General features: G+C 34.4%; 1 protein-coding gene across 1 annotated transcript in view; it reads left to right on the forward strand.

Annotated features, from left to right (window-relative positions):
• Nucleotides 1–4,773: 4,773 nt before the first annotated feature.
• SPATA1 (spermatogenesis associated 1) overlaps nucleotides 4,774–21,704 on the forward strand; it is a 37,908-nt gene continuing 20,977 nt past the window's right edge. Inside the window, 5 exon segments of the mRNA XM_044914553.1 lie at nucleotides 4,774–4,846; nucleotides 14,622–14,728; nucleotides 16,167–16,284; nucleotides 19,343–19,396; nucleotides 19,494–19,722. Of these exon segments, the coding sequence (XP_044770488.1) occupies nucleotides 4,811–4,846; nucleotides 14,622–14,728; nucleotides 16,167–16,284; nucleotides 19,343–19,396; nucleotides 19,494–19,722 (544 nt within the window). The 5' untranslated portion in view covers nucleotides 4,774–4,810.

Below are 21,704 nucleotides of genomic sequence, written 5' to 3' on the forward strand. Positions count from 1 at the left end.
TTCCATAGTGGCTGCACCAGTTTATATTCCCACCAACAGTGCATGAGAATTCCTTTTTATCCACATCCTTGCCAACACTTGTTATTTCTTGTCTTTCTGAAACTAGCCATTCTGAGAGGTGTGAAGTGGTATCTCCTTGTTTTGATTTCTCTAATGATTAGTGATGTTGAGCATCTTTTCATATGTCTGTTGGCCATCTGTGCGTTGTCTTTGGGAAAATTCCTGTTCAGGTCCTCTGCCCATTTTTTTTTTTGAAGATTTTATTTATTTATTTTGAGAAAGAATGTGAGCAGAGGGAGAGAGAATCTTAAGCAGACTTCACATCTAGTGGGGCTCAGTCTCAGGACCCTGAAATCATGACTTGAGCTGAAATCAAGAGTTAGACGCTTAACTGACTGAGCCACCCAGGCAACCCTCCTCTGCCCATTTTTTAATATCAGATTGTTTTTTTGTTACTGAAGTATAATTAACATACAATATTATATTAGTTTCAGGTGTATAACATAATGATTCAACAGTTTCATATATTATTCAGTGCTCACCACAATAAGTATACTCACCATCTATCACCAAACAATGTTATCACAGTATTATTGACTATATTTTTCATGCTGTACTTTTTTATCTCCATGACTTATTTTATCACTGGAAGTTTGTACTTTTTAATCCCCTTTATTTCACTCATCTCCTTATGGTCCTCTGGCAACCCTCAGTTCTTTGTATTTAAGCATCTAGTTTTTGTTGATTCATTTCTTTTTTAGATTCCACATATAAGTGAAATCATATGGTATTTGTCTTTCTGTATCTGACTTATTTCACTTAGCATAATACCCTCTAGTTCCATCCATGTTGTTGCAAAGGGCAAGATCTCATTCTTTTTTTTTTTTTTTTAAGATTTTATTTGACAGAGAGAGACAGCGAGAGAGGGAACACAAGCAGGGCGAGTGGGAGAGGGAGAAGCAGGTGCCCCGCTGAGCAGGGAGCCCAATGTGGGGCTCGATCCCAGGACCCTGGGATCGTAACCTGATCCGTAGGCAGATGCTTAACGACTGAGCCACCCAGGCGCCCCAAAGATCTTGTTCTTTGTGGCTGAGTAATATTCCATTGTGTGTATGTATACCACATCTTCATCTATCAGTGGACTCTTGGGTTGCTTCCATATCTTGGTTATTATAAATAATGCTGCAATAAACATAGGGGTACATGTATCTTTTTGAATCAGTGTTTTTGCTTTCTTTGGCAAATACCTAGCAGTGGAATTACTGGATCATATGGTGTTTCTATTTTTAATTTGTGAGGAACCTGCATAGTGTTTTCCACAGTGGCTGCACCAACTTGCATTACCACCAGCAGTGCATGGGTGATTCTTTTTTTCCACATCCTCACCAACACTTGTTTCTTGTGTTTTTGATTCTAATCATTCTGACGTGTGTAAAGTGATATCTCATTGTGGTTTTGATTTGCATTTCCCTGATGATTAGTGATGTTGAGCATCTTTTCATGTGTCTGCTGCCATTTATATGCCTTCTTTGGAAAAGCATCTATTCAGTTCTCTGCCCATTTTTTAGTTGGATTATTTGTGGTTTTGGTGTAGATTGTGTAAGAAGTTCATGTATTTTGCATATTAACATCTTACCAGATATATCATATGTCAAAATCTTCTCCCATTCAGTAGGTTGCCTTTTCATTTTGTTATGGTTTCCTTCACTGTGCAAAAGCTTTTTTTGATTTAGGCCTAATAGTTTATTTTTTCTTTTATTTCCCTTCCTTGAGGAGGCATATCTAGGAAAATGTTGCTAAGGCTGATGTCAGAGAGATTACTGCCTATGTTTTCTTCAGGTCTCATATTTAGGTCTTTAATCCATTTTGAGTTTATTTTTGTGTATGGGTTGAGCGGTGGTCCAGTTTCTTTTCCTTTCTTTTTTTTTTTTGGTCACTGTCCCATTTTTCCCAGCACCATTTGTTGAAGAGTCTATCTTTTCCCCCATTGTATATTCTTGCCTCCTTTGTTGTAGATTAAGTGACCATATAATCATTGTTTTATTTCTGGGCTCTCTGTTCTGTTTCATTGATCTATGTGTCTCTTTTTGTGCCAGTACCGTATTATTTTGATTACTACAGCTTTGCAGTATATCTGGAAATCTGGGGTTGTGATCCCTCCAGCTTTATTCTTTTCTCTCAAGACTGCTTTGGCGATTTCAGATCTTTTGTGGTTCCATACAAATTTTGTATTATTTGTTCTAGTTTTATAAAAAATGCTGTTGATGTTTTGATAGGGAATACATTGAATTTGTAGATTGCTTTGGGTGGGTAGTATGGACATTTGAATAATATTAAATCTTCCATGAGCATGCAGTATCTTTCCCTTTGTGTTATCTTTAATGTCTTTCATCAGTGTTTTATAGTTTACAGAGTATGGGTTTTTCACCCACTCATTAAGCTTATTTCTAGGTATTCTATTCTTTTTGGTGCAATTGTGAATGGAACTGTTCTCTTAATTTCTCTTCCTGGTACTTCATTATTATTGTATAGAAACACAACAGATTTCTGTTTATTAATTCTGTATCCTGCACCTTTACTGAATTCATTTATCAGTTCTAGCAGTTTTTTAGTGGAGTCTTTAAGGTTTTTTATATATAATATATATTATCATGTCATATATACATAGGGACAGTTTAAGTTCTTCCTTACCAGTTTGGATGCATTTTATTTCTTGTCTGATTGCTGCAGCCTGGACTTCCAATGCTATGTTGAATAAAAGCAGTGAAAGTGGGCATCCTTGTCTTGTTATTGAGCTTAGAGGAAAAGCTCTGTTTTTCACCATTGAATGTGATGTTAGCTGTGACTTTTTCATGTGTGGCCTTATTATGTTGATGTTGTTCTCTCTAAACTTATCATGTTGAGAGTTTTTATCATGAATGGATGTTGTACTTTCTCAATGCTTTTTCTGCATTTATTGAAATGATCATATGGTTTTTATACTTTCTCATTAGTGTGACTTATTATGTTGATTGATTTGTGAATATTGCACCACCTTGTATCCCTAGAATAAATCCTACTTGATTGTGGTAAATGATTTTTTTAAATTTTGAAATTCATTTGCTAACATCTTGTAGAAGATGTGGTTTTCTCTTTTTTGTATTGTCTTTGTCCGGTTTTAGTATCAGGGTAATGCTGGCCTGGTAGAATGAATTTGGAAGTTTTCCTTCCTCTTCTGTTTTTTTGGAAAAGTTTGAGAAGAGTGGGTATTAACTCTTCTTCAAATGTTTGGTAAATTCACCTGTGAATCCACCTGGTGCCCTGACTTTTGTTTGTTAGGACCTTTTTGATTACTAATTGAATTTTGTTACTAGTAATCAGTCTGTTCAGATTTTTCCTTTCTTTTTGATCCAATCTTGGCATATTGTATGTTTCTATGAATTTATTTATTTTAAGTTGTCCAATTTGTTGGCATATAATTTCTCATAGTAGTCTTTTATAATCCTTTGTATTTCTGTGATGAAGTTTATTACTTCTCTTTCATTTCTGATATTAAATCCTCTCCCTTTTTTCTTGATGAATCTGGCTAGCGGTTTATTAATTTTGTTTATCTTTTCAAAGACCCACTCTTAGTTTCATTGATTTTTTTTAATAAAAATAAAAGATGTTTTGTCCCAGGTATAATTTTTAAATTTTGATACCATTAGAACAATTAGTGATCTCTGGTATGATTTCATAAAGCTGTAATCAGTACCAAATTACAGAAATTTTACACTTTTTTAATTCACTCACTAATTTAATATAAATCAAGATGGAGCAGTGCTTTGGAATCTTGGAAAGGTTTCTGTTCTGGTATCGGTATCTTTTTGTATCCTTAAGGATTGTCCAACTTTGGGGCGCCTGGGTGGCTCAGTCGGTTAAGTGTCTGCCTTCGGCTCAGGTCGTGATCCCAGGGTCCTGGGATCGAGCCCCACATCGGGCTCCCTGCTCCGCAGGAGGCCTGCTTCTCCCTCTCCCACTCCCCCTGCTTGTGTTCCCTCTCTCGCTGTGTCTCTCTCTGTCAAATAAATAAATAAAATCTTTAAAAAAAAAAAAAGGATTGTCCAACTTTGATAATTCTTTTTTACAGTAATTCAGCTCCCTTATTTTTTAATTTTTATTATATATTTATATAATTTAAATTTTACTGTGTATTCGTGTAAACTGTTCTAAATCCTCAGAGGAAAAATACGGGAAACAATACACAAACATAGCTTAAAATACTTAAAGACTAGCATTTTCATCTGGAATAATTGTTCACATTTATTATTGAGGTATCCAAGCCTAGGAAGAAATACATGTGGTAAAATGGTTTTCATCATTCTATAGCCATTTGTACAAATTTAGTCTTTCCACTTCCAGAAACATAGTTCTACTTTATGTAAAATACCATATATATTTAACTTTAATTTTCAAACTTGAGAAAATGAATTGTTTAGAATAGTAAAATATGCCCTGATCACAAGTCTATCATAATTTAAGTTAGCACTCTATTTAGTTGTATGGGATATATGTTCATTTTATTGCATCCCCAGTCCTACTTACTAGTAATATGTCTTTTCAAATTACTATAATAAGAGTGTATACATGCCTAAGTTTTCATTTTTGGTCTATTTTAAAGCCTTCTGTGTTTTTCTTTTCACTTTCGAATGAATCAGAAACCAGAAATGAGTGGAATGCTATCTTAAGTCAAAAATCTGTTACAACCTTTATAAATACTACTTAAATGAAGAAAGATAAAAAACCCCACAAAATTCCAACTGATAATTACCCCATTCAGACACTGGTGAATATGTCCCTCAGTCCAAGCCGACCTTCCTCCTCAGAGGTAAGAAAATCTTTTAAACTAAAATATAAGAAAGACTTGCTTAACATTGCTTTTGAAGAGTTCTGAGAAAGAAAAAATATGGATTATATAAAGTTTTAGATATTAACTCCACTGTGTATCTCATTGTCTGATTATAGTTATTTTATTACAGTTCTTTTATCTCTAGCTGATTGTACTGGAACCCCCAATGCATTGATCCTATCATTTATTTTTTTTTTAATTCACCTTGTGATGCTCTCCATAGCTTAAATACCACAGAGCAGTCTTGATTACTCTCTTGCTTATACTTTTGACTCTTTGCCTCTCTCTCATTTCATAATACTGCTTGGCAAAACAAAAACCCTGGTTTATTGAATTCTTCACCTATGCTATACCCATGCCAGCAATGGAACGTGACTGGAAAAAAAGTATACCAACATGAAGACTGTTCTCACTTTAAAGTCATGACCATGAATCTAAAGAAGAACCTTTTGCTGGTAGGCAAACAGACTATCTTCTGCTCACTCACTTTTCTACTGTTCTAGACAATTATTTCGTACCTTTTCATACCCTCAGTACCTTCTCCATTTTCTCTTCAACTGTAATCACTTTCATTCTACTACTGCACCAAAATTGTTCTTGTTAAATTCACTTCTACATCACTAAATATGTTAATTCTCACCCCACATATTCTGATATATCTGTGCAAAACAGTTGACACTATTGATCACTCTTCTTTGAAATAATTCCTTTACTTTTAGCATACACATATCTTGGTTTTCCTTCTACTTGTTGTTCATTTTCAGTCTTCTTTCCTGGTTTTTCTTCTTTTTGATCTCTTAATATTGGAGAATTTCAGGAGCCAGCTCTTTGTTCTCTTCTGTAAATGCATTTATTCTTTGATGATCTCATTCAGTATAATAGCTTTAAATACCAACTTTATGCTAAGGATCCCAAATTTATATCCCCAATCTAGTCCTCTTTCCCAAACTGCAGATGTGTATTTTCAACTGCCTGCTTGACATCTCCACCTGGATGGCCAGTAAACATCTTAAAATTAGCATGTCTCAAACTGAATTATGAATCTTTCCCCCCTCCCCTAAACATGTTCTATTTGACTTTCTGCATCTCAGGTGACGGCAAGTCCATCCTTTGACTATCTAAGGCCAAATACCCTGGAGTTTTACTTCTTTCTTAAACTTCACTTCCAGTGTACTGACTTCAGCTTCAAATTATATAAAAAATCTGATCACTTCCCATCATCTCTACTGCTAGTACCTTGGAGTGAGCCACCCCCATCATCTCACATTTTAATTATTCTGATAGCTTCATAACAGTTTCCATTTTCTTATCCCTTACAACCTAATCTATTATCCCTTTAATAGTTACTAAACATAGCAAAATTTGCAAGTATAACATTATATGTGTCCTAATGTGAGGCAATATGAATACAGGGCACCATTTATAAAGTTTTATGCCCCTAGGTGACTAATTTGCATCAGTTGAAGGCTGTACAGAGAGATAGAGAACTTCATTTCAAAAATGCTTATGAAATGAGGTTGGCTGGGAAGATGGCAGAATAGGAGGACCCTAAGCTCACCTCGTTCCATGGATACAACTAGATAACATTCATATCAGTGTAAATAACCCAGAAAATGACATGAAAAAGACTAGCAGAACAGACTCTTCAACTAAAGGCAGGGAAGAAGCCACACCAAAGGAGTTAGGAAGGGCAAAGACATGGTCTGAGAGCAAAATGGACCATGGCCATCTTCATTGGGCAGAGAACCAGTGGTATGGAGAGGGGTGGAAAATAGATTTTCACACCAGGGAGCCCACGAACAGGGAGGACGAATCCCTGTAATATTTGCCTTTGTAAATGAGAGGGGCTGAATTTCTTGAGTTCTAACAACCAGTGCGACTTAAAGCCTGGAATTTTAAAAGCCAGCAGGCTCTGCTCTGGGAGAGGACAGAGGGCAGTAGAAAGTGGAGGCCCTGCCCATAAAGAGCTCACAAAACCGCCCATGCAGATACAAGGTAGAACCAGCATTTAGAAAAACGCTGGGGGAAGGAAAGTGATTTGCTCATCTCAGAGCATAGCCCAGAGACACAGGGATCACCAGGAGACCCCTCCAGGAACAAAGGAGCTGGTAGGTGCCATTTCCCTCCCCCACCCTCCAGAATAAACAGTGGCCACTTGTAGGAGCCAGTTGTTACCTAACTTGCTTGCACCAAGCCCTGCCCCCTCGTGCTTTGGCAGATCAGCCCTTCCCAGTCCCGCTTGCCTCAGACCTGGTGCTGCAGGTTCTTCCCCCAGTGCAAACCCTGCCAGCACCAAATCTGCTGACTCATGCATTTCTGATAGTAGCAGGAGCAGGTCTTATTTCATAAGCAGATGACCACACACCTTGTTAAAATGCACCCCATTCCTGCTGGGGACAAAATGATACTCATAATAGGCAAAGAGAGCCTCTGCAGACGACTAAAGGAAAAAGAGGCCAAGACTCAACAGCAGAGCACATGCAACACACGTAGGAGGCACTCCCTGAAGCTCCAGGCCCTAGGGAATGGGACATTGCACTGCAGGGCACTGTAGGGCCTCTTCTTCATAAGACTGTTATTGTTAAGAGCAAGAGAAATAGCTGACTTTCCTAACACAGAGAAACAGACATAGAAAGTCAAACAAAATGAGGAGACAGAGAAATCTCTCCCAAATGAAAGAACAGGACCAAACCACTGCAAAAGACCACAGTGAAACATATAAGTAATATGCCTGATAGAGAATTTAAAGTAATGATCATAAACATATTCCTGGACTTGAGAAAAGAGTGGAGGACATCAGTGAGACCCTTAAGAAAGAGATTTTAAAAAAATCAGAGATGAACACAGTAAGTGAAATTAAAAATACATTTAATGGAATAAATGCCAGGCTAGATAAAGCAGAGGAACAAATTAATGACCTGGAAGACAAGTAATGGAAAGTAACCAAGCTGAGCAAAGGAGAGGAAAGAAAATTATGCAAATTGAGAATAGTCTTAGGGAACTCAGTGACCCCATCAGGCATAATAACATTTGCATTATAGGGATTTCAGAAGAAAAGAAATCAAAAATTACATGGAAACAAAATGAAAACACAATGGTCCAAAATCTTTGGGCTGCAGCAGAAGTGGTCCTAAGAGGGAAATTTATAGCTTATAGCAATACAGGCCTACCTCAAGAAGCAAGAAAAGTCTCAGAGAACCTAACTTTACACCTAAAGAGCTAGAAAAAGAAAAACAAAACCCAAACCCAGGAAAAGGAAGGAAATAATAAAGATTAGAATAGATATAAATGATAACTTAAAAAAAAAAACCAATAGAACAGATCAATGAAACCAGGAGCTATTTCTTTGAAAAGATCAACAAAATTGATAAACCTCTAGCAAGATTCGTTAAAAAAAAAGAAAGGACCCAAATAACATCACTAATGCAGAAGAAGAAATAACACCAGAGAAATACAAACAATTGTAACAGAATATTATGAAAACCTATATGCCAACAAATTGGACAACTTAAAAGATATGAGTAAATTCCTAGAAACATATGACCTACCAAAGCTAAAGCAGAAAGAAATAGAAAATTTGACCAGACCAATTACCAGCAATGAAATTGAATCAGTAATCAAAAAACTCCCAGAAAACAAAAGTCCGGGACTAGATGGCTTCACAAGGAAATTCTACCAAACATTTAAAGAGTTAATACCTATTCTTTTTAAACTACTCCAAAAAATACAAGAGGAAAGAAAACTTCTAAATCCAATTTATGAAGCCAGTATCAACCTGATACCAAAACTAGATAAAGACACCGTAAAAAAAAAAAGAACTACAGACCAGTATCTCTCGTGAATATAGATACAAAAATTCTCAACAAAATATTAGCAAACCAAATCCAACAACACATTAAAAAAAATCATACACCACAATCAAGTGGGATTTATTCCTGGTATGCACGGGTAATTCAATATTCATAAAACCATAAACATGTATGTAATATCAATAAGAGAAAGGATAAAAACCATATCATTTCAATAGACGCAGAAAAAGCATTTGACAAAGTACAACATCCATTCATGATTAAAAACTCTGCAAGGTAAATCTAGAGGGAACGTACCTCAACATAATAAAGGCCTTATATGAATAACTCACAACCAACATCATACTCAATGCTGAAAACGTGACAGCTTTTCTCCCAGGGTCAGGAATAAGATAAGGATGTCTACTCTTACCACTTTTATTCATCATAGTACCAGAAGTCCTAGCCATAGCAATTAGACAACATAAATAAAAGGCATCCAAATTGGTAGAAGGAAGGAAGAAGTAAAATTTTCACTATTTGTGAATGACATACTATATATAGAAAACCCTAAAGACTCCACCAAGAAACTAAAACTCATAAATGAATTCAGTAAAGTCACAGGATACAAAATCAATGTATAGAAATCTGTTGCATTCTTATACACTAATAATGAAGCAGCAGAAAGTGCAGTTAAGAAAATAATCCCATCTACCATCGCACCAAAAACAATAAAATATCTAGAAATAAACTTAACCAAAGAGGTGAAAGACCTCTACTCTGAAAACCATAAAACACTGATGAAAGAAATTCAAGACCGTGCAAAGCCATTCCATACTCATGGGTTAGAAGAGCAAATATTGTTAAAATGTTTATAATACCCAAAGCAATCTACAGATTTAATGCAATCCCCATCAAAATACCAATAGCATTTTTCACAGAACTGGAACAAACAATCCTAAAATTTGTATGGAACCACAAAAGACCTCGAATAGCCAAAGCAATCTTGAAAAACAAAACTAGAGGAATCACAATTCCAGATTTCAAGTCATATTACAAAGCAGTAGCAATTAAAACAGTATGGTACTGACATAAAAATACACACATAGATAAATAGTACAGAAAACCCAGAAATAAACCCATAATTATATGGTCAATTAATCTTCGACAAAGAAGGAATGAATATACAATGGGAAAAGGACAGTTTCTTCAACAAATGGTGTTGGGAAAACTGGGCAGCCACATGCAAAAGAATGAAACTAGACCACTTTCTTTCACCATACACAGAAATAAACTCAAAATGGATTAAAGACCTAAATGCAAAACCTGAAACCATAAAAATCCTGGAAGAGTAATTTCTCTGACCTCGGTCATAGCAACATTTTTCTAGATATGTCTCCTGAGGCAAGGGAAATAAAAGCAAAAATAAACTATTGGGACTACATCAAAATAGAAGGCTTCTGCACTGTGAAGGAAACAATCAACAAAACTAAAAGGCAACCTATGGAATGGGAGAAGATATTGCAGATAACATCCAGGAAGGGGTTAGTGTTCCAAAGTATGTAACAAACTAATACAACTCAATACCCAAAAAACATAATAAAAAATGGGCAGAAGACATGAACAGACATTTCTCCAAAGACATCCAGATGGCCAACAGACACATGAAAAGATGCTCAACATCACTCATCATCAAGAAAATGCAAATCAAAACTACAATGAGATATCACCTCATACCTGTCAGTATGGCTAAAGTAAATAAAAAATACAAGAAACCAGTGTTGGAAAGGATATGGAGAAAAAGGAATCTTCTTGCACTGTTGGTGGTACTGCAAACTGGTGCAGCCACCATGGAAACAATATGGAGATTCCTCAAAAAATTAAAAATAGAATTACCCTTCAATCCAGTAATCACACTACTATTTACCCAAAGAATATAAAAACATTAATTCAAAAGAGTACATGCACCCCTATGCTTATTACAGCATTACTTATAGAAGCCAAACTATGTAAGCAGCTGAAGTGTCCCATTTGTAGGTGACTGGATAAAGAAGAAGTCTTTATATACAATGGAATATTATTCAACCATAAAAAAGAATGAAATCTTGCCATTTGCAACAACGTGGATAGAGCTAGAGAGTATAATGCTTAGTGAAATAAGAGAAAGACAAATAGTATGTGATCCTACTCATATGTGGAATTTAAGAAACAAATGAGCAAAGAAAAGGGGAGAGAGACAAACCAAGAAAGACTCTTAACTGTAGAAAACAAACTGATGCTTATCAGAGGTGAGGGGGATTGGGGGAATGAGGAAATAGGGGATGGGGATTGAAGAATACACTTCATGATTTAAAAAATCTTAAAAAAGAAACTGTACTATCCTATGTTTTTTAAAAAAGGGTTTGGAGAATTAAGTTAAATGACATCTTGAGTTAATAAGGTAAATTCAGAATGTAAAACATTCTTTAAAACAACTGGCCCAGTCTCTTCAAAAAGTTAATGCCATGAAGAAGGGGAAAAATAAAACAGGTCTGGAAGAATTTGCGGATTAAGATTTTTAAGGATGTGACAAACCAAATGCAAAGTGTTATCCTTGATTGGATTGTAGATTGAAAAAACATTGAGGAAATCTGAATATGGAATGGATATTATTTTACATTAAGGGATTATTAATTAATTAGAAGATGGCTGCCAAAGTATTTAGGAGTATATTTTCACAATGTCTAATTTACTTTGAATGGTTTATCAAGAAAGGGATAGAGGATGTGAGGACAATCTGCAACATTTGTCAGCCCATTGATCGCCAAGATTGATTTGGCTGATCTGGCTGGCTAGGTGTGTGTTCTCTTCCTCCCTCACAGCTCCATGTGCATCCCTCCCAAAGCTGCATGCTGGGTTGAAGAGGAGGACCTTCCCCCATAAAGGAGCACCATTCTTCAGTCAAGGGTATACGAGCAGCTGTGCTCCCCTGCTAGAACCTCCAAACAAGTTCTCAAGGTCCATTTGTAGGAGAAGGTAGGGTAGTCAAACTTCTAAGACTCAAGACACATCCAAATAAAGCACTGCACATGGCAGTCTGCCTTTAAAAAAGAGAGAGGGTGAGAGAAAGTAAATGTGGCATGATGTTAACTTTTGAATCTACATAGTAGGTATTTGGGTATTCATAGTATTATTCCTTTTATTTGTATTTATGTTTAGAATTTGTCTTATTAAAATAAAACTATAAAATGAATGTCAGATGTTGTCCTATTAAAACCCTGTATTGGCTTCCCATTTTCTGAAATGAAAGATCTTACAATGGCCTGGAAAACCCAATTTATTTTGTTCCTTGTCTTCCTCATTTTTCTTACTTTATCTCTTACTGTTCCCTGCTTCAGTCATACTAGCACACTCTCACCTTAAGACTTTATTTTAGGGGTGCCTGGATGGCTCAGTTGGTTAAGCAGTTAAGTGTCTGCCTTCAGTCCAGGACCCTGGGATCTGGCTCCCTGCTCTGCGGGGAGTCTGCTTCTCCTTCTGCCCCCGACTCCACTCTCTATCAAATAAATAAAATCTTAAAAAAAAAAAAAAGACCTTTGCTTTAGCTCTTCTTGGAACTCTTTCCCTCTGCATCATCACTTGGCTAATTGTTTCTTCCCCTGCAATCTTTACTTCAATCTCACCTTTTCTATAAGACCTACCCCAGACTATTTAAAACTGAAACCTACTTCCCCTTTTATCTTTCCAATTTTCTTTACCCTGCTCTTCTTATCCTTTTCCCCAGTACTTAGCCCTTTCTCATGTACTATATAACTTAGAAGTGTTTTATATTTAGTGGTTGTTGTCTGTATCCCTCACAGGCCTGGTACTAGTTTGAGGCAAATGAGTCACTTGCCTTGGGTGCAATATTTAAGGGGCACACACACAAAAAACCTCCATAATTAAGATAAATAATCAATACAAGATTTTTTTTTAATGGAAAACTGATGCAAAAGATCCATAAAAGCAACATTTTAAATAGAAATAGAATCTGATAGTGCTATGCCTAGCCATTTTGGAACCTGAGGCAAAAGGCAAAATATGTGCCCCTAAATATACCTTTTAGTATATTTTTAAATGGTTAATAGTTTTGATGAAAATATTACTGATGAGCTTGCCTCCATGAGAGCCAGAAAGGTAAAATTATAATAAATTCATGTTTTGATATAAATAGAATATTTGACCTTAAAATAATGTGAATTTTAATATATACTTTTGAAATTTTCAGTATTTTTTTCAACTACTTGGTTATTCTGGAAAAAGTTGACCATTAAGAAATGTATTTTTTTTTTTAAGAAACATGTATTGAAGTTCGTATTTTTCCTTTTTCCTCAATTTAGTAGTACTAAATTCTGTCTTTATTTAAATTTTTGATATTTTGTTTATCAAGAAATTTTTTGCATTGAGTAGTGTTTTTTTTTTTAATGTTATTTATCTTGATTACTGAGGTTTTCGTACAGCCTTAAATTTTGTAGCTGAGGTGAGTGCCTCACCCTTCTTCCTATCCTGATACCTCATTAGAATGTAAAACTATATGCAAGCAAGGATCTTTGTCTTATTGACTGCATATTCCTGTTGCCTAGACCAGTGCTGGCACATGGTAGACATTCAGTAAATATTTGCTGAGGGAATGAATAAATACAAATTCACTATAAATTATTTTACACAGATGTTTTATTAACTATATTTTCTCTGTATTGCCTACTCATTTAATTATGGAATTAAATCTGTACAAACACTTTTATAGTTCATGAATTATTATAAAAAATATTGACAAAATTTACTTGGTTTATGAGAACAGAGTAAAATGTTTAGTTCAATAAATATTTTTTTCCTGTAAGTTATTAATGCATCTATATAAAGGATAAGGTCATATTTACTTAAGTCTTCTGATGGTTTTAAAAATATATAATTGTGTAACTATTAAATATTCTAGTATTAATAGTATAGTGTAGTGTTAGCTAAGCATAGTATAATATAGCTAGGGAATTACCTTTTAAATGCTCTGGTGTTCAAAGTATAACATATGGCAAACTTCACATCAGATCTATACACGTATCAAATACATAGAAATAATTTACTTGGTCTATAAAAACAACTTGAGCAAAACATTCAGTTCAAAAATGAATTTTATCTCCTGTAAAAATTTCTATTTTTAATGATAGGTCATATTCAACTTTTTAAAGTTTTTCTCAGATATTTAATATTGTAGAGCATAATCATTTAAATTTTAATATGCAATGAATAACGTCATTAGACTCAAGGATAGGAATATTTGCTATAATTGTTCTGTTCTGTTTCTAAATATTCTTCTGAATAGAAGGATTCTAATTGAGGTTTAACAAAACACTAATAGAAAAGAAAGTGGTATTTATAAGGACAGGCAAGCTAAGCTGACAGACATGACCTGTGTAAGAACAACCATTTCCTTCCCTATCACCATCAGGAATAGGTTCTTCCTAGAATCCTGGGAAACAAAAATATTTCCCAAACCACAGTATTCACACTTTGCAGTTGCTAAGAACTAGCAATTATCACAACTGTGTTAGGGAGACAATATGTAAAGTGTAAGGATTCCACAAGATCACCCCAACGGAACTGAGTAGGTAGGGATCAGGGGAAAGGAAAAGGTTAGTAACCGGAAAACTGATCTTGGTGGTCTCGTACTCTTACTTCAAGCCACAGAAAGAACACTGTATTCAGAGATGTTAGGGTACCCTAGGACCACATCTATGACATTGTTTTTAAGGAGAAGATGTGCTCCAAGTGCCAAGTAGCCAACTAACCAAAATTTTGGCTCTTCATTTTGTTTTCTGTGTTTGTTCAGAAGGATACATGTATTCCATGTTTATTTCAATTATGTTTACTAAGCTTAAAATTCTAGAGGACATCAGTTATTTTTTTCACTTTAAAAATATTTTAACTGACATTCTTCTCAATTTATTCAGTTGGTGGAACTTCATGTTTTCTATGTCCCTGAAGGATCGTGGAACTATAAGCTAAATATCATTTCAATAGAAGTTGTTAACAAATTCATTTCAGCTGGATTTATAAGGCAAGTATTTTGTGGTCATGTTATAATGTGCCTGAAAAGCAATTTTTTTTTCTGCAGAGAAAAATGTTTTTTGGAAATTTAAGTTGTAAGTGAAAAACTCTGGTCCATGTGATGGATCCAGTTTCTAACTTAATACTATCAATAAATAATGCTATGTAACAGTTAATAAGTACTGTAGAAACAGATGTCACTTAGCCAGGTGTCACTGACACCCAGAGAAAAGGGTATAACTGGTGTATTACTATCATTACACACAAAGAGAATTAAAAGAGAAATTATCTGTATTTAGAAACCTGTTGAAGAGCTGTGGATAGTGATTAAATCAGTATATCCACAATGACTTTTTTCACTGAACTGTTTCAAAATAGAAACAGATTATATGTGTACATACACTTACATGTATGTAATATGTAAATGTATATACATATATGAAGCACACATGACATTATTCCTTATCTTCCCCATCACTTCAAGCATACTAGCCTTGTTTTTGTTCTGGAACACATCAGACATGGACCTACCTCAGGACCCTTGTACTTGCTGTTCTCTTAGTCTAGAATGCTCTTTCTGCCATTAGATATCCTGTCTCTTCTTTAGCTCTTTACTTCAATATTACTTTTTTGTTTAGATCTTCTCTGATCACTATATTTAAAATTGTAGCTACCCTCCCTTCCCTGCTTTATTTTTCTTTATAATACTTAGCAGTGTCTTATGAATTATATGTTTTCTCAGTTTGTCTATTTTTCTTTCCCACCATTAGATTTATAAAGTCTATAAGAGCAGAGATTTTTGTCTCTTTTGTTGATTGCCATATTCCCATCCTTAGAACAATGCCTGACACAGTGGGGGCTCAATAAATATTTTTTGGTTGAATGAATTAATTACATAATGTTTCCCATAAGATCCTAGAAAAACAAAAACTCAAAACAGTAGCATAAATGATGGCTTTAAATTTTAGATGTTGAAGAGTGAAGTATTCCTAATGAGCAAAGATGTGGAGTCTGACAATACTTGATTATCAAAGAAGTTTTTAAGCACTAGCTAATCCTGTCAAACTTCCAAAATAAATATCTGTGGCTAAATCATTCTTTAATATATGTATAAAAGTTTATAAATTCCATAGCAAAGTGTTTTTTTTTTAATAATGCAGTTCAGAGCATCCTTCTGTGTTGATGATGAGAAAAGTAGACAAGCATTTTCCTTTTCAGTACAGAAAGGACTTTTATAAACAGTATTTATTTGCATAATCATTTTATTTTTTAAAAATTTCCTGAAGTTTTACAAAGTGCCACACAATGTAAAAACACAATATATTGATCTATATATGATACATTAAATTAGTATTTATGTTTGAGATAGCTGACTAATGTTACAGAATTTGTAGTATAGCTGAAACCTATTTCATTTTACATTATAAGGCAATGTCATGATATTTCAGAGTATCTCCTCACCTTACTTTACAAGCGCTGAGAGAGCGACTTGGTGAGTTCCTTGGTGAAGATGCTGTTGCAGAAAAATTTTTATTTCTGAAATGCATTGGAAATAATCTAGCTGTGGTAAGTTTTCTTAATTTTTTTCTTTTGATTAAAAAAAAGCATAACTTAACAAATTATGTTTTTTAAATGCTTATCAACTCAGCTTCTTGTCAGCAGAGCTTCTATAAATGGGATAAGTATTATCAATCATAACAAAATGGAAATATCACTAAATACCTAGATCATCAAGAAAGAAATGGGTCTTATTGGCATATTATTGGGCACTAAAATGATGGGGATATTTTGGGGTGTGCACTTCCTTGGGAAGAAAAGACAAAGTTAAAATGTGATTATGTAGGTAATATATATTTTTAAATTTAAATGAGTGTTTAAAAACTTTTTTTTGAGAGAGAAAGGACGCGCATGTGTTTGCATGAGCTGGGGGGGTGGGTGTGGGGCGTGGGGCAAAGGGAGAGAGAGAATCTTAAGCAGTCTTCACATTCAGTGCGAGCCTGACATAGGCTCAATCTCACAACCCTGAATCCACATCATGAGTCAGCCGCTCAACTGACTGAGCCACCCAGGCGCCCCCTAAAACATTTAAATAAGTACTTCTGTTCTGGACAAAAATGGGTCCTCATTGTTTGGGCCACAGCTAGCCTCATTTGATGTGAAATGATAGGACTCCAACAATTTTTTGTTTGTTTGTTTCAGCTATTATCTGTTGAACACTCCTGTTTATAGTTTCTGTGATTTAACGGCAGGATTTTCTAAGTAGAATTTTCCTAGCTGAAATTCTTAATCCAGCAAGCTATCAGATCTCAAAGTTTCTGGTTTCTTTTAACTACATAAGGTTTATTTCTTTAATGAAGATTTTCTATATTAAACAAAAATACAGTATATTTCTATTTCACTCTAATTAACATATTATGTCATTAGTATGTATTTATGTGATTGTTTATTTAACATCTGACTCTGCCATTAGACTATATTTGATTATCAAAGAAATTTTCATATAACTCCCTGTGAGCTGGGACTTTATTTTATTCACAATTGTATTTATACAGTGCCTAACAAGGTGTTTAGCACTTAGAGGCATTTAAATGTTTATTGGACAAATTAAATAATGAATGATAATGGGGAAAAAAAGCATTCCCAAAGTAAAGGAATTTGCTATGTGGAATTCTCAGGATCAGCAGCTAAATATGAAGTTTTTGTCATTTGAATTCTATTCAGGATGGTAAAATATCAATTTACTCATCTTTAAGTTTTTCTCAAACAAGGAAGAAAAAGAACAATTCTCCTAACTTTTTGTTCTTTTTCATAATACCTAAAATACAAAATATCAATCACAGAATCCTATGTTGGAAGAGAACTTAATAAAGATAATTCAGATCAACTTCTGAAGTCCTAATATTTATTGATGTTTTTCTATAAGCAAAATGAGAAAAAAGAACTGGATATGGATCCTGCCCTTAAAGAGTATTCACTGTAGTGGTGAAGAGAGAATACATAAATAATTAAAATAGCGTATTTTGTATATTCAGAAGAAAAAGGGACTTCTTCCAGCAGGAGAAGAGGGGAGATAGAGAACTTTCAGTTTGGATCTTGAAAGATAAATATTTGGGGGCGCCTGGGTGGCTCAGTCAGTTAAGCATCCGCCTTCGGCTCAGGTCATGATCCCAGAGTCCCGGGATAGAGCCCCGCATCCGGCTCCCTGCTCAGGGCTCCCTGCTCAGCAGAGAGCCTGCTTCTCCCTCTGCTTCTCATTCGCGCGCTCTCTCTTGCTCTCTCACTCTTTCTCAAATAAATAAATGAAGTCTCTAAAAAAAAAAAGAAAGATAAATATCTGATCTTGCAAAAATGTTGGGTAGGAAAAGCTTTCTGAGCAGAGAAAATAGAACGAGCACAGAAGTGGAAAAACAGGCAACTAAGAAAGTAAATGTTTCCTTTTTTATTGGAACATGGTGTAAAACGTAATAGTAGAGAACAAGTTGTAAAGTGATTTGTTGAGGTCTTGAATGTCAGATTAATGAGTTTTGTTTGTTTCTGAAGCATTGGAGTTTTTGAGCAAAAGATGACATGATTGGAGCCTTCAGAGACTAGAGGCAGGGATTGTAACTAGGAGACTTTAGGAGACTTTTGCAGTGGTTAGGCCAGAGATACGGAGGGCCTAAGGAATAGCAGATAAAATCTGCTGCTATTTTTCTTCTTGGTTCTCCATTTCAAACACAAAAATCCTTGGTCCTGAAATACAACAAACTCCTTTCTGATTTATGATCTTTGCACTTGCCTGGAAATTACTTCCCCATGATTTTCAAATAACTTGCTTTTTCTTTTCATAATTCAGGTCTCAGGCTCAAGTATTATCTTTTCAAAAGGGCCTTCTCTGACCACCTAGTTTTTAGATATTCTTTCTCTTAAGTTGCTCTCTATTACATCAGTTTTTTATTTTCATAAATCACATATCACTATCCTAAATCACGTTTATTTAACATCCATTCTCTTAAGTAGAATATAAGCTACATGAGAGCAAGGATTTTGCCCTGTTTACCATTGTATCTCCCACCATATAGAACCCATACTGCTGACCCATAGTATGCCCTAGTATTTGTTGAATGAATGGATGGATGGATGGATGAATAACAAATGAACTCTGTGGGTTGTATATTTAGAAAATAAAGTACACAACATTGGACTCTGGAGCCAGATTATCTGGTTTTGCATCCCAATTTGGAAAATTCCTAGTTATAAAATCACGGGCAAGTTATTTAACTTCTCTTTCCTCAATCTTATTGTCTGTGAACTATATATAATATGTGTGCCTATCACATGGAATTGTGAAGATTAACTGAGCTAGTATATGTAAAGCACTTAAAATAGTGCTTGGCATATAGTGAGTCCATGCAAGTGATAGCCATAATTATTACTACTAAATGACATAGAATTTCTTTTATGTTTTGTATAGTGAATAGAAATAGGATTATGTTCTACATTTTCTAGACTCTAGCCTTAGTTATCAGCTTTTAGATTTGATTTTTATGCCACAGGTATGTGCCTTTTGCAAAAAAAAAAGGAATAAAAATAATTGAAAACTTACAAAGCTTTTTTTTTTTTTGTCTTTTTTTTTTATTTCTAGGTGAAGGTAAAGCAAGAATCAGAACTGAAACTCAAATCATTTGCTCCTCCATATGTATGTAATGTGACATTTTAAGCTTATGTTAATTTTTTTAACTTACTGTTTTTTTAAATTACAAACTAATTTTTTTTTAATTTCCTGTATGTTTTAGGCTCTTCAACCAGAATTATATTTGCTTCCTATAATGGATCATTTAGGAAATATTTATTCAGCATCAACTGTTTCTTTAGATGGGCGGCAGACTAATAATGGTGTTGCTGAGGCTGATGGAATAATCCACAGACCACTTAGTGTAACTTTGTTGAACGAAGAACCTGGAACAGATCCCAGTTTTTTAGTAAACACTTTGAAAGAGCTTCTTAACAAAAATCAGGAAGAAGGTGATTTCAACTGGAATGGGAAAAACAAAGAGGTTATTATAGTACGTTTTAGTAGTCAGGTCTGTGAGCAAATTCTGGGCAAATCTAGCCTTACACAAATGTGGCAGTATAAAAGGAAAGCTACAATTCCATTTGGGGATTTTTAAAAATAGTTTCACCAAGTGAGAGAAAAAAAATTTACTATGTTAAAAGCCAAATCAAAATACTTATCACACTTAAATAAACTCTACTACCTTCTTTTATAATAGTTTCAGATAAAGTTAAGGCTAAAGGAGAAAGGAAGTGATCGCTGCATAAAACCTTGGTGTTATTACTATAAGTGAGAAGGATCTTAGCCACAATAACTGTATCAAACCAAAGCAAATCAACTTTAATGCTGGGAGACATTTGTATTTCAAAGAATCAGAAATTTTTATATGATTACATTCATCAATGTACTGATAGTTCAGTTCTTAAAAAATGGTAGATAAAATTAAACATATAAATAAAGCTGGAACTATACTATAAGAACTTACTGAAAAAATATTGCATAAGGAAATAAACTGTTTGTGATGGAAAAGCAAATATACTAAACATTTATAAATGAACCCCTCCAATTAATGACAACATCCATTACAGCTGCAAAATATACATGTTCTTAACCAGTTGCATTTTTCTCCATCATCAATTATAGCCATTCTTACATTCTAAGTTTGTGCTATATCCAATGATAGTTCAAACTTAGCACCTTCTTTAGTATTTACCCTTCTGACATGTTTTATTATTTCTGATGAGACATGTGGATGAGCTCCACCTATTTTTTTTGATGCCAGTGAGATGTTCAGTGAGAATCTTTACCTCCTTGATTTAGGCTTGTCTCTGCTACAGTGTTAAATATTGTTTTCCAGTCATGGTATTACTTAAAGGTTAAAGGGGAAAAATACCTGGGGAAAAAAATTCAGAGTAGAATCCCAGTATTCCTGAAAAGTACAAGGTCAAGTGGCTGATGAGGTGGGCAGTTGCCTACATAAAGCTGTGACTAGTGTCATATTTCATATCCTGGGCTACTGGCCAGATATTTACACAAAACCCAAAAAAATCTTTGGTGGGAGTATTTAACCCTTGAATTTTATACAAGTGTAGTTTTTAAATTGTATTAATTTCTCGGTGCTTTACTCCAAAAAAAGTATGCTGGCCAGCATATGCTCATTTTAAAAAAGTTCTAGAAACACCAATAACTATGAAGAAAAAAATTAAGATTAAAAATAATTCTACCATCCAGAGATGGCTTCTGTTAGTATTCTGGTTTATATTCTTTTAGTTATTTTTTCAGTTCTTGTATGTAATAAATATTTTTAACTTTTAAAAATGAAGATACAAACCCTCTTAGAGCCTCTTCTTGTATTTTAGAATATATTGTAGATACTTCATATCAATAAATATAGATCTACATCATTATAGAATTCCTTGTGGTATAACTTATGTACCCAACACTGTATCAGTGTTTTTGCTATTATGAATACTGCTGCAAGCAACATTTTTCTAAGTGCTTTGTGCATTTGTCCTGTTATTTTTTTTTTTTATTAGAAGTTTAATGACTGTTTCTAAGGCTGTGTTTTTTGTTGTTATTCTTTTTCTTATAAGAACTTTTCAACATTGTGTGTCTTCCTCTGGTCACATCCTCTTTCTTCCTAGAGATAACTACTACTTTGATTTTTTTGAGATAATTGTTTTCTTTATAGTTTTACAACCTAAATATGTATTCCTTAACAGTAGTTTAGTTTTGTATGTTTTGAATTGCATTAAGATGGAATAAGATTGAAAGTATTTTATTTTTGACTTCTTTTGTTCAACATTGCAAGATTCAATCATGTTTCACATAAAATACCATTTCATTTTTTCATTGTTGTATAATATTCCATTATATGACTATACCATAATTGACTTATTCTGATGATGGACATTTGGTTTGTTGCCAGTTTGCGGGAATTACAAATATGCTT

This window comes from Neomonachus schauinslandi, chromosome 4 (assembly GCF_002201575.2).
Source record: "Neomonachus schauinslandi chromosome 4, ASM220157v2, whole genome shotgun sequence".
NCBI classification, from domain to species: domain Eukaryota; kingdom Metazoa; phylum Chordata; class Mammalia; order Carnivora; family Phocidae; genus Neomonachus; species Neomonachus schauinslandi.